Here is a 13750-nt window from a genome sequence, read left to right as displayed (position 1 = left end):
TTGAATCAAAATGTATATGTTTAACACGGTCGTCTTGTGACCGAAGTTTCAATGTAAACAGAGTTTTGATTTTGTAATTTTTGGCTAATTACTCATCTATCATGTGTGTGTGACTTAAAAAAAAATCTCTGTTGAGATTAAACCTTAGATGTAGATTTGGTGTATATTTCAACTACCTAGGATTGCATTTTGAGATAAATTGTTAGTAAATCAAGGGGTCTTTTCTTTCTTTGTTTTAATTGTTATCCAGGAAATCGACGAGTACATATCACAGGCAAGCAACAAGGGCTATGAAGCACTGAAGAAGGTCAGCAAAGATGGACTGACGATTGCTGCCAATGTTGTCATGACATCAGCGATAAAGGCAAGTACAGGGTGTCCCCCAAAAAGTTGTGCAAGCAGATATCCTTTAATTTCTCAAAAACTACTTAACATGAGTATTTCATCTTGATGGAGCATATTAAGTATAATCAGTGAAAATGCCATGGAAATCAGTTCATGCAAACCAGCTATCTAACAGATTATAAAAGGCTATGGGTTTTCACCCATTCCAATGGGATTTACACAGTTAGTGATATCAGTGCATCAGATTGTCATGGGCCTTTTCACTCTGATGTAAATTAAGTTAACTGTGTAAATCCCATCCCATTTGAATGGGTGAAAAACCCATAGCCTTTTATAATCTGTTAGATAGCTGGTTTGCATGAACTGATTTCGATGACAATTTTTTACTGCATATACACAAGAGTATAATTAATATGCTCAATCAAGATGAAATACTCATGTTAAGTAGTTTGTGAGAAATGAAAGGATATCTGCTTGCACAACTTTATCTGGTACACCCTGTGTATGTTTTCTCTCTTACAGCTATTAGGGACCATTAGAAATGGTATGCATGAGGGATACGTATGCTGTTCAGAAAAAGAAGCATGTTAAAACACCATTTTGTGTGGTTATTTCATCTGGCACATGGGTGTTAAGATGTACATAAGTGGGTTTAGTGAAATATCAACACAAAATGGATATAATAACCAGTTAGATTTTCTGAGCCGCATATGTATCCCATACCCCCACCATTTCTAGTGGTCCCTATCGGATTGCAACGTGGCACATGTCCGCTCAGATTGGGAGGGTGGTGCAGGATTATCTAACTGGGCATCAAATGAGAGTTTCCTCTGCTGTGTGATCATATCGGCAGGAAGGACTTGAAGTCAATCTTTCCAAGAATAAATCTAATAATAATCAACATCCCGCAATGACTGAAAGGGGAAGGGGAATGCTTAGATGTTTCTCTTAAATAGTTGATATCTTTCAAATCCATGTTCCAGGTTTGAATTCCCCAACCAACGTATGTATGAAAATAATGTTTGCCATATGTTACTGCTGACTTTTCGGTAATGTCACGCAAACAGTGTATCCGTGTCTTTAAAGGCAATCTACAACATTTTCTAATTTCAAAAAACAAAACTATTATTATGAAATACCTTACTTGACTGTAAGTGAATAATAGTCTCAAGCATCCTGTGAAAATCGTGGCACCTGATGTGCTGTCATTTTCATGAGAAGTGGAATTTTTTATCAATTTCCAACGATGGTCGCCAAACCATTGTTGGAAAAAAATTGACTTTTTTTCAAATACTGCCCGGAATTTACCAAATTTTATTTAGTCCATATTTTGTTTGCAATCGTTAAACATCCGTGAACGGGTGCAAAACAGCTAGTCTGGTTCCCTGACCTGACAATTCCCCTGACATCTATACATTGCTCTGTTTCATCTGAAGTAGGGTCAGGGAACCAGACTACAAGAACATCATTTTTTTTCTTGGTTTTTCCAGTACATGTATCTATGAACACAAAACTTTAAACAGGTCAGTGTAACAATATTTGCTATAAAATGCTTACCCCCAAATTCATAAATTTCTGAAAATTACAGCAAAAGCAAATGTTGTAATATACCTTTAATGCATGTTGGCCTGGGATATAAAATCAGCAATTGTCTGGAGGTGTACATTTCATTTTCTACACTACAAAAGTGTTTCAAGTCATTTTTATACAACTATGTAAAAGTATTTGGGTTTTTATGAGGAAATTTGCTAAAATTGGATTTGGCCTTGAGACCCATGGAACACTGCACCAGCCAGCACGGTGAGCAATGGTAAAATGCGAACGTTGTTTTCCGGAGGTCACAATTTCAAATTCTACTCTTGTCAATTTCTTTATCCTTACTACTATTGTTTTAAGTTTTACCAAGTCAGTTTCCCTCTATGGCCCTTTCAATAAAGGCTTTAAAAGAAAGTTTGTTTGGCGTGATCCAAGTTGGAGACTTGCTCATTTCCATAATTCACAAAATAATTTCTATTTTCACTACAGGGCCAAACGACCCTGATGGATCAGCTGAAGAACTACAACAAAAACGCAGCCAAGAATGCAATTCCAGAAGAGGATGAGGGCGAGGTGGCGGTTGTGGAAAGAGATGGAGGAGATGGGAGCAAAGAGGGCCAAGACTCAGACGGGGGAAAGGAGAAGGAATACGATCGCCCCCTCAGAGGTACGGCAGCCTGTCTGCAAGGATAATGATGCTTTTCTGACCATTCTAGTTTTGACAGAGCACTGGTTTTTGTTTGAAAGCCTCCATACTAAGGATTTTGGAGGGAAAAATGCTAAAAACAAAAAAGGGGTGATTCGGGGTTGAACCCCAAGGTACCCCCGTAAAACCCATTCGTAAATACTTAAGAAAGTTTACCCATTCATATTGGTCGAGAGCCCATCACGTGGCCAGTCTTAAACAGTTGATAAAACACCGGCTGGCTGGTCTCAAACACTTTTCAGTTGTCACATGAAATTTGGACTCCTATGAAATCTGGTCCATTTTACCCTTTTATTGGTTGAATGTTCACAATCCTCACTAATAGGCATACACATTACTACCAATGAGTCCGTATGTCATAGTCCTAAATTCACACTACACTGGCACCGCTGTGTTCTGCGCCACATTGCACAGTATGCGCCACATCGCGCAGTATGCGCCACATCGCGCAGTATGCGCCACGCACGTGCCAATATCCATATAAGGAGTTGTTTATGACTGTTCGCAAGAGGCGCATACCATAACATAGCTAGACTGGCTCTGGGCCTGGTCGTCGATAATAGCCCAAGCCAAATCAGCATTCACTCTCCTGAACAGACTTGTTTAAAACTGGCCAAGCACATTTGTTCCCTTAATAAAACCTCCTTAACCCTTGAGGTAAATCTTGAGTTTCCGCCAGTTTAATTTCGCATTCTACCCCTTTGTCGATTTTAACGTAAACTTGGCTTCCCCCTGCTGAAACCAACAGACTCAACTGTAGCCAGTTTCCCATGGTAAAAAGAGACTGCATGCATGCAACTGAAATGAGCAGGCTCCAAACTAAGATTGCTTTTGTTAACGTAGGCCGCAGGCTGCAGGTGATATAAGGGTAGGAGTCAATGAAGAATTGAAACAGATGACTTCAGATCAGTAGTGTTCAACAAAGCTTTTTTGTTTCTGTCATTAATTTTCTTCTGGTTTTTAAGGGGTCTCGGGACTTAGTTGACCGAATTAGATTTCCTTCTGTAGCACCGGGTCAGTTCATGAGTCAGACTGCGGCTTGAATTGACTTAGTGAGAACAATGGATATTGTTTCCAATGTACTGTAGGGTGACACAGTATTATGTGGAGCAGTGCAGATGCTGTGAAGCAGGATGCAAAGTGGCTGGCTGTGGTTACTGTCAGCTTAACTGACGTTATCTCAAGCTGCCTTTTGAATGGATACTTTTGGTAGAGAGGTTGCTTTCAGTACCAGAGTCACATTCAAGGATGTGTTTTTGTGTGGTACAGAGAGTGACAGCTTCCTTGTTTTGTGACGTCCATAACTTAATAATCTAGCTTCCCATCTTTTGTTTTCATTATGTACCGAGAGATATGTCTTTTCTCTCAGTGTTACAGTAGAGTTCATAGCATGGAAACTCACAAGTCCTTTCACAAGCCCGATCAAAAGCAAAAGTGGATGAACAGTTGTAAAAAAAATACTTTTGTCAACATTCATGTGAATAGCTAGTCTATTGAACATCCCCTTGCACAGCATGGGTCTATGATATGAGAGCAGATTGGGCGATTAATTATGCAAATTTGACCTCGATATTCTGACCATATACGAGGCTCCTTCTATATCAGGTCTTCAGTAACCCGTTGATGTATTCCAAAAACATGGCAGCCAAATTGACCAATCAATAGCTTAGTCCACATTTCTGATCGAAATGACATTATAGTTTCTAAAGTCGACTCCGATTGGCTGGCGGGCAGAGTCACATAAAATTTGCATGTTTTCGGACATTTGACCGTGACTCTGCGGACGTGAATATCTGATCCTCGGACTAGTGAATAGCATGTAACTTGACTGGGGACTGGATGACTTGTGATGGACTTGTGAGAACTAGTGACAGACTTGACTACAACACTATTTTCACTCCAGCTGAAGTTTAATAACTCAGTCTGTATAGACCATTATCACATTGCAGCCATTAGATTTTTTCCCCATTCAGATCAATGTAACCAAAGCGAGATTGGAAGGAAAAATAGTCTGGTTCCTTTTTGCACAAAAACATTATCATTCAGTACTGTTATTGGATATAGGGAACATGACTAAAATGGTGGAAGCATGATAAAGGTCTATTGTGCGTCCAGTGGTTGCTGACAATTAGAGAGAGATGTGTGAAGAATGGATATGCAGTTTTTAATGATGCCTTACTTCATTGGATGCATCTTAGATTTAGAAGTAGTGTCCAAGAACATCTCTAATGTTTTCCTTCACTTTAAATTAAAGTGCTAGAAAGTAGTGTTTGATCTGTCACGATTTGATTTGTTACATTTTTTTTTCGGTACAAAAATGTAGAGAGATTAGAATCAGACCCGGACATGTCCCCAGACCTGCTGGACAGCCTGCAGAGCCTCGACAACCGCCTCCGAGAAGAAGAGGAAACCATCCGCTACGCGTCACAGATCGGGGAAGTGGAACAGCATTTGGAGGAACACGATTACGAGGAAGAAGAACGAGTCAGACGTCGCCGGAAGAGACCAGAATTCAGCCCCCGACGGCCGACGTCCAGACACTACGACCAACAAACCAGGGAGGAATACGACAATGACGCAAACACCATGTACCTGCCGGAGGACGACCGAGCTTTCCATCGGTCCCCGTCGCTACGTTCGCTGAGAGAGCAGCCTTACATGTCAACGGCAGGCGGGAACGTGCCGCGCTCACACTATGCCTCTGCTGACAATCTGAGCAGAAAACCACCCAGAAAAAGACAGGAGGTGGGTATGCTGGCATGTTCCTCTTAAGACAGCTGCCAAGTAGATCTAATGGTCCAGTCAGTACCACTTAAACTATGGTGATTCTTGCCAGACTAAAGTTGAAATTTGTTTTGCAAAATGTTCCGAGTTTGACAAAGATTCAGTTGGTCAACAAGGAATTATGTCAAATTCTTAGAGTGATAAGTTTTCGTCTTCAACCTGTGGAGAAAAGTAAAAATGTAAGTTGGCAAGAAGCCATCATATGTCCATCACAGTTGGGCAAGAACCCAAATTGTAATTTTTTGCAGTTCTTGTTCTCGTCTGTATATTTTTAAGGGCCTATGTAAAGATTTTTAAATTCCCTTTTATGTTTTCAGCCAGTTACACCGGGTGCAGAGAGGTCTCAGGGGCGATATGCATTGCGGAATACAGGCATCAAAATGACCAGGTACTAAAACAGACTAGGGGCAAACCTCAGAACATGTTGCAATATTTGTACTTCAGCCAAGAAGCCTGGCAGAGCTGTGTATATAATGTATAGACTTTCTCATGAGACTTGACATCGAACCAGTGGAACCTTTGAAGGTACATGCATGATGCAACTTGGACTTCCCAAGTGGCAATTGTAATCCAGTCTGTCAATGTTTGTAGGCTTGACAAAAAGGGAAACGTCTGCTGAAGTTTGGTCATCACACGACCGTAGACATGCCATGCATGCCCCCAGACGTCTTAAATGTTGGACAGGAGCTTAGTGACTCATGCACAGATTGCCTGCCACGTGTTACCTGTTATAATGCAAGCTAAAAATAGAATACTGTCTAGTGATTGATTTAGAAATTCAAAAAAGCTGTCGTGAGGAGGATTTATCATCAAAATTAATTTTAACCTGGAAAACTCATGAACCTCTTCAACTGAGCCCTCTGTGTAAGGATTTGTCTTGTACCACACCCATTGCCCAGATAAGTGTGTGTGGCAAGAAATGGTTGACTTAAACGTGTGAAGATAAAAGCCTTGAACTTTTTGTAACGTATTTCCTCCTTGCTGGTTTCAAGGAGAGATTGTTCATCCCTCAGTTTGTGGATCAGACCCTTGATCTGATCAATTTCTGATGCAGTTAATTTATCACTTCGTTATAAGGAAGATTGTGGACAACTTTTGCACACAGCTTTTTAGTTGGTGCATTTATTGCCTTTACGATTTTGTAGTGACACAGTAAGAAATTAAGTTTTGTTCAGAAGACCGTACATTGTTAACTATATTTACACCTTATTTATTTTCATTTTGTACAGTTGTAAACTAATACGGACAGTAATGGGTAACGTTTTGTACATTGTAGTTACATAAAGTGCATGGGATTTTTTTCAATAAAAATGTTACCAACATTGAGTGGGTTACAAAGATTGAAAAACTCTGCACTCCATTTAGTCTGAAATTTCTATATTTGATATTCTCTACAATTTTATGTGTGTCCAGAAGGATCGGACATATAAATCCCAAAAATCCTTGAGGAAAATTAAAAAAATCTATGATAGGCTTACAATGTGTTGACCAGTGCATGCTCAACTCATCTTAAAGGGAATGTACAACATTTGCTTTTGCTCCAATTTTCAGAAATAAATGAATTTGGAGGATTAGTATGTTATAGCAAATATTGTTAAAATGATTTGTTTCACGTTTGAAGCTTGTAGATGCTGAAAAAACCAAGAAAACCATTTATGTTCTTGTAGTCTGGTTCCCTGACCCCACTTCAGATGAAACGGGGAATTTTATAGACTTTGGGGAATTGTAAGGTCAGAGAATAAGTCTAGCAGGCTTGTACCCCTTCACAGGTGTGTAATCAATTGCAAAGAGGTTTTGCAGTTTTTGCAGCAAAGAGTTTGCAAGCAGTTTTTGAAAAAAGCTGGTTTTCTCCAACGCTGGTCGGCCGACCAGCGTTGGAAAAATGCCATTTTTCTTGAAAATGTCTGCACACCAGGAGCCACGATTTTACAGGATGCTTTAGACTGTCAATCCCTAACAATTCAGTAAGGTATTTTGTGATAATTTGATCATTTCGTTTTGTGATGTTTGCAAATGTTGTATCTTCCCTTTAAGGTATTTTGCACCCAGCATCTATTTAATAATTAAAAAAAAAATTAAAATGTTACATGATCCTTTCATCAGCACAAATGTGTAATTTGTGTTGTTTTCTTCACTTGTTTGGCATAAGAGGTTTTGGCTGGAAATGCCAATAATTGTTTCTATGTGATTAGCAATATGAGTATTTGACATTCTAGTACAATATATTGTAATATTATTTATATCTGTTGAAATATAGATTAATCTGGTCAGAACCATCACTTCTATCACAGAGAACCCCTTCAATGCGATAGCATTGTGCTAGTTATTGCTCCGACAATCTGTAATGGGGCAGTTGCTTTGTACATGTCCAGTAAAGCACATAATGGTTTCTCCATTGAAGGGGGCCCTGTGCCTGTACAGTGATCATGTGCCAGGATTCATCTATGAAAAGTCCTTCCTGATATTTTCTGGTTTTGTTAAGTACCACAAAGTTGAATATTTGTATTTGTGATGCCATCAAGCTAAATGAGTCGTTTGTCTGGAATTTTCGTTTGGAGATTCAGGCCAAAATAGGGCCACTTCATCACATCACTTCATCACATCTCTGGGTGTTCCGACTTCCATAATTTTTTAACTAAAGATGGTATTAGCATGCGGTTTTCACAGCAGTAATGCTGAGATTGTGCTGTTTTCAAATCTGTAAAAAAAAATGACCGGGGTTGACAAATGACTCATTAGCTTGATCGCATCAGATCTTTTCAATAACATTGGTGGAAAGAATGTAGTATCCGGATGCCACTTCTTCGGTTGTGTACCAAGTCTACGGAGAGTCGAGTGCATTTTCAAAGTATTTCCTAACAAAATTGGAAATGTTTCTCAGTCCCAGATTCTTTTTTTTAAACACTTTTTTGCAATGACTGACCTTCATTGAGATGATAGGGTACATGATGAAAAAATGTGGTGTCAGGATGCAACATTCTTTCCATATTGGTAATGGTAAATGTTCATTGCCACATAAACTTCAGGTGAATTTATTAAAAACTTGTATTTTTTTCTCCTCAATAATTTAAACTAGTGCAATTTATTTAACCTGCTCGTTTTTGTCTTCCTTTACACTGCCCTGAAACAGGAAACAGAAGAACTCTAAATCAACAGCAAAAAGTCCCCAAAAAGGGCACACAGGAACCCTTTAAAGTATAAGGTATAAAAACCATTTGGAATACATTTCATTGCTTCCCTGGTGAAGGGGTTGTAGCTAGCAGGAGAGGTGGAAAGGGATAACTAATGAGAATAACAGTAAACTACAAAGTGGCTTACATGCTTCTTTTTATACCTGTCTCAGATTGGCATTCCAGAGTCGCACCAAAGTTTCCGAACCCAAAAGTATCGATAGACAAATGCATTGATTTTCAATTAACTAAAGTCTGGAGTCTTCCAAACAACGGCAACAGTTGATCTTGTAACAACTTTTGAACTGAGTCTTTGGAATAAGTGGAATGTCAATCTGAAATGTGTGTGAGCGTGTGGATAATTCAATTTGGAGGGCTTAAAGGTAGGGTAGATCATTTGTGCATTTTTCTTTTTTTTTGGAAGCAACAAAAGTGTTCAAAATCTAAAGATGGTTGCTAAACAACTAACCTGTTGATGTTTTTGCTAGGTGAACGCTGTGTATTCTGAGAAAACAATATTCTAGGATCTCGATTACAATTCAAAAGTTGCGAGTCATGTTTTGAAGTGTGCCCGAAATCAGCATCCGGGACACGTTCTCATTTGGCCGATTACAGCTATGCGATGCCATGCACTGAACCGATGAATAACGGCAACTGCGCGTTTGTGCGTCCTGTCAATGCTTCCGTGCAACCATTCACGGATTTGCCAAATTACAAACCAACTACTAACAGAAATTTCCAAAAATGCCTCACTTGACGCATCTTTGGAAATAGCCTTCTTTTAATATTTTCTTCAAAATGACAGCATGCCAGAAAGAATAATTTCACAAGGAGTTTATTGCCGTTACTATCTTTAAACTATGTAAGCGTTTCAACAATAATTTGGTCAGTTACTTTTTGGATAGCTGCAAATGATCTACTCTACCTTTGAGTGTTTTACAGATTTCTTCTTATGCCGTGGCTTTGTTTACCATTCTGAATAGCAAAATCATCACCTCTGTGGACTTCCTAATAGTTACATCACCGCAGCAGCTTTATCACTTCATTGGCTTGGTTTTGAAACCTTGATTTATGCACCACTCTCTACCTATTGCCTGTTATGGTGTCTTCTCCTGGGTCTTTTGCCAACTAGACAATCGTTAACGAGGTTAATAACCTCATGATGCCATTTGCAATGATCTGCATCTCCAGACAGATGCCCGCAGCAATGCTTTTACATACATACATACATACATACATACATACATACATACATTAGCTAGCTTGCTACTCTGTGCATTTGCCTCCGAGTCATAAACTGTGTGAAAACAATTGTGTGATAACAATTGCTTACCATATTTACATGTCGCTTGCACATTTGTATTGTGACTGTGCGTGGACTCTTTGGAAAGAACACAAAGCTTGTCAAATTGACATGATCATGTCATTATCTGAGTACCCTCATGTTTTCAGATCGGCAAAATGAGCCCTGGGCAATATGTGTGAAACGCATTGCTCCAGGCAAGCTGCCACACGTTCAGTTACAGTCTTGTGCGACCCAAGGTGCTTGAAACACGGTGTGCAAAGCTCGCAATACTGAACTTCGAAATTCCAAAAAAAGAAGAAAAAAATCACGTCAGACAGACTTGGTTTTCATCATCATCACATATTTTTCCTTCCACTGATTTATCTTGAAGTCAATCTTTGCATAATGGTTTCCAGTTTAGGAATTTCCAGGTACATATCATTTCCTCCAGTAATCCAATCTCTTCCCTTTCCATCAGATATGATTCTTTTTCTTCCTGTCAAATAACTTGCTTTTTCGTCCTGTCATATAACTTGCTTTAAAGTGGTAAAGTGATGATTTCCTTTAATAAAAATTGAAATGATCATTCATGACTTGCCTTTCTGATTCGGAGAGATGTAACTTCATTAAGTTAGTCTATATTCTCACAGACTTTGGTGAGATGAAAATCCATTTTTTTTAAAACTCTTTTAAAACAAGTGTAACACAAGGCACATGGTTACAGTCACATCTGTCTCAATGTGACCGGCGCTAACAAACTTGACCATTAATATCAAATTAAAACAAATACTCCCACAACTTGAGCTTCAAACAGTTCTTCCTCTTAAGGTTGTGTTGTCGTTTTTTTGTGTAACCATCAAGGGTGTGGGTTGATGCTGAGTATTTCAATTCCATTGGTAATAAATTCACTTGCATTTTTTGTCTGGTGGCTTTCATATCATAATCTAATCAGTGCCTTGGTTAAAGGTAATGTATACCATTTGCATTTGTCATAATTTTATGAAATTGACCAACTATAGGACTAGCAGACATCGTTCCATTAATGTGCTCAGTTTTTCTTTTTCTTCAATGGCGCTGGAAAAACATGAAAAAGCGTTGTTTGTTTTCAACCATCAAAGTGCAGCTCGCTGAATCTGTTGTGTATAGAACACATAGGTCACAGGGCTTGATTGAGTGACAGCATGTGTCATGGGGAAAACATATTACAAATGTACATACATGTACCTAGTGTACCAAGCGTACGCACAAAGTCAATAGATGGCACCGCACACTAACGGATGTAGTATTTGAAGCAAAAACTTCCTTTTTTTCTACACAGTGATGGTTTTGACCGAAGCATCAATAGCACTGATACAAAATTCCTCTTTTCTTTAAAAATGACAGCATACCAGGCGCAACGATGTCATAGGATGCTTGATACTATTATTTACCTTCATTCAAGTATATTTCATAATATTTTCCAGTTTCGTTTGTAGCAAATGGTATACATTACTTTGGACATATTCCAGAAAATGCCTGAGAAGTTTGGAAATCATTGCATATTTTTGGCCATGAGAACCGCATTTTACATCAGCCTTTTTCCTGGAGAGAAAGTGCCTTCTGTCATAGTCTGAAAACTCTGTATCTACCTTTATAATATGGCTGTAAATTCTTTCATTTATGGGGAAAAATAATTGTTAAGGTGTGGAAAAAAGTGGCTGAAATCACAATTGTAACATTTTGTTATTCACTTCACTTTCGTGATGACTTCCAATTTTTTGGTCATACATGTAAAATTGTATTTGAAAGCTTTTTTTTTCGTAAAAGGACAGGAAATCTTGGGGCAATTATCTGTGAAATGGCGATACATGCATGAAATTTATTTGAATAATTTGCAAAAATTGATGCCATCCTTTTTCAGCTGTTTATGGCTATTGGACTGCATGGGGGACAAAATGAGCAAGTTTGGAGATTTCAACGGCGCTCTAGAAATTGTGAAAGTTTTTCTTTATTTCCCATTGACATATTTACGTCTGTGTTTGGAAAACAAGATTTTCTGTAATAGTTGTAACAGAGCATTTGCTCGGTGCACCTTCACTGACGTACCATTGGTATCATAGAGGAACCTGCCCTCAGGTGTGGCGACCGGTGCAACGGGTCTGTAGAGTAATAGTTGTGCAAGTGCCAGTGTTGAAATGGTGATATCAACCATCAAAATACACACCTTATAACAAACACAACATTTTAACATAGTTGCACCTTAAGGTTATGTAACTTTCATATGGTGGGATGTATTGATAACTTGATATTTATTTATTTCTGTCTAAAACTTCAAAGCACAAGCCTGCAAAAACACAGAAGTTTGTAAAATAGACAGATCTTCTTAAAAGGTTACACTTTTACAGCTTAACTTTTATCTTGTGGAAGAGTTGCAGTGGACATTTATTCATCCCTCCATAGTTTGTGACATGGTAAATCAATTTGTTGCTTAATGTAGGGAAAATGCATTGGTTTTTTTTCAGATATGAATATCTCACATTAAGTATTTTTTAATGCTTACCTTGGATTTCTTCATTGATTGTACTTAAAATCACACCTGAAAATAAAAAAATATGAGAAACAACGGCTACAGCTTATTTCAGTACAAAATTAGATTTCCGATATTTTGTTGTCAGAAAAGTAATGTTAAGAGATGTGTAATTTCATGTTAATTAAGTGTATGTTGATGTTGGCCTTAATAATTCATTAACGGTTTGGTTTAGTAATTTGTTCAATGCACCAGTTTTGTTTTTTGTGATAATGTTCAAAATACCACTTTGTCGCCCCCAAAAGTGACATTCTGGGCCATGTAAATGACTTCTGTGTGAATAAGCAATGAAAACGGGGAAATACCTAAGGGATTCAGATAATGAAGTACACATTTAATCAAATTCAAATTCGGATCAAATGTCTGCTTTTGTTGAAAGTGTATTGTGTGTATTACTAAGTATTACTACTATACTATGTGGGCATTACCTCAGAATCAGCAACATTCAGCACCCATTAGTGGTTTTGGTAAATTCTTATAGAAATTGTTTCGATATTTGTGCCTTGCAGTCCTACCTTGTAAAAAATTACACACATTTTGGGCATTCAGAACTTAACTGTATATTTGTTTTACTTTTTTGCCTTAAGTTATGTTTTGTAAAAGAAAAAGGCATTCGGAACTTAATGAGATTATTGTACATAAAAGCACACAATGAGAATTCCATTTTGGGAGTAAGATAGAAAATAAGTCCACTTAACACCGTGTTGCCTGGCTTTTGTCTGTAATTATGTGATGTTCGTTTATAGGCTTCTTAAAATTGTTAATACCTCTTTGTTGTTCACTAATGGAAGTAGATGTCAATAAGTGGTAGCGGTTGTGATTTCATATTCGGTGTGTAAGAGAAAACATAATAAGAGAAAGAGAATAATAAGTTTACAATTGAACTGTCTGAATAAAGTCATATTTTGTAAGAAAGAATATTTTGTTTGTGTATGAAGTGTGTGTAATGTGTTCATAGGATAAGGTCTAGTTTTGTTTTAAAATATATTTCACATGGACCTACTTTTGGAAGAAGAACTTTTTTTAAAAACCTCTTTTTGTTCTGTCCAAATCCTTCAGATTTTATATCTCCATTCACAAAGTACACAGCTAGCTGCGCAAGAAAATGGAATAGTCAATGGAATAAAAATGTGCATGAAGTGTGATGCAGTTCCGTGGGGGAAAAAAGTGGGGCACAACACAGTATTTCCAGTCTGTGTGTGAAAGAAAGTAGCATAAATTTGAGCATTCTAATGTCTAACTGCATAAATGAATTATTACCTGCATATTACCTGCATGTTTGGCTTATGTGTCGTCTTGTGGTGCTGGCACTAGCCATCAGTTTAATTCGCTTCTTGGTTTTTATTCCGTACAGAAAG

General features: G+C 38.0%; 1 protein-coding gene across 1 annotated transcript in view; it reads left to right on the top strand.

The window, feature by feature from the left end:
- Nucleotides 1–13310, top strand: part of LOC119735877 (receptor expression-enhancing protein 3-A-like) — a 41942-nt gene extending 28632 nt beyond the window's left edge. The window contains exons 5-10 of the mRNA XM_038209824.1: nucleotides 251–364; nucleotides 2371–2548; nucleotides 4911–5332; nucleotides 5689–5759; nucleotides 8502–8573; nucleotides 11727–13310. Coding sequence (XP_038065752.1) covers nucleotides 251–364; nucleotides 2371–2548; nucleotides 4911–5332; nucleotides 5689–5759; nucleotides 8502–8565 — 849 coding nt within the window. The 3' untranslated portion in view covers nucleotides 8566–8573; nucleotides 11727–13310. The remainder of the gene's footprint in view (nucleotides 1–250; nucleotides 365–2370; nucleotides 2549–4910; nucleotides 5333–5688; nucleotides 5760–8501; nucleotides 8574–11726) is intronic.
- Nucleotides 13311–13750: the final 440 nt, after the last annotated feature.

The sequence above is a fragment of the Patiria miniata genome, unplaced genomic scaffold (assembly GCF_015706575.1).
Source record: "Patiria miniata isolate m_02_andy unplaced genomic scaffold, ASM1570657v1 HiC_scaffold_10, whole genome shotgun sequence".
Classification (NCBI taxonomy): Eukaryota; Metazoa; Echinodermata; class Asteroidea; order Valvatida; family Asterinidae; genus Patiria; species Patiria miniata.
The sequence above is the reverse complement of the archived record's forward strand: the minus strand, read 5'-3'. Positions and strand labels throughout refer to the sequence as shown.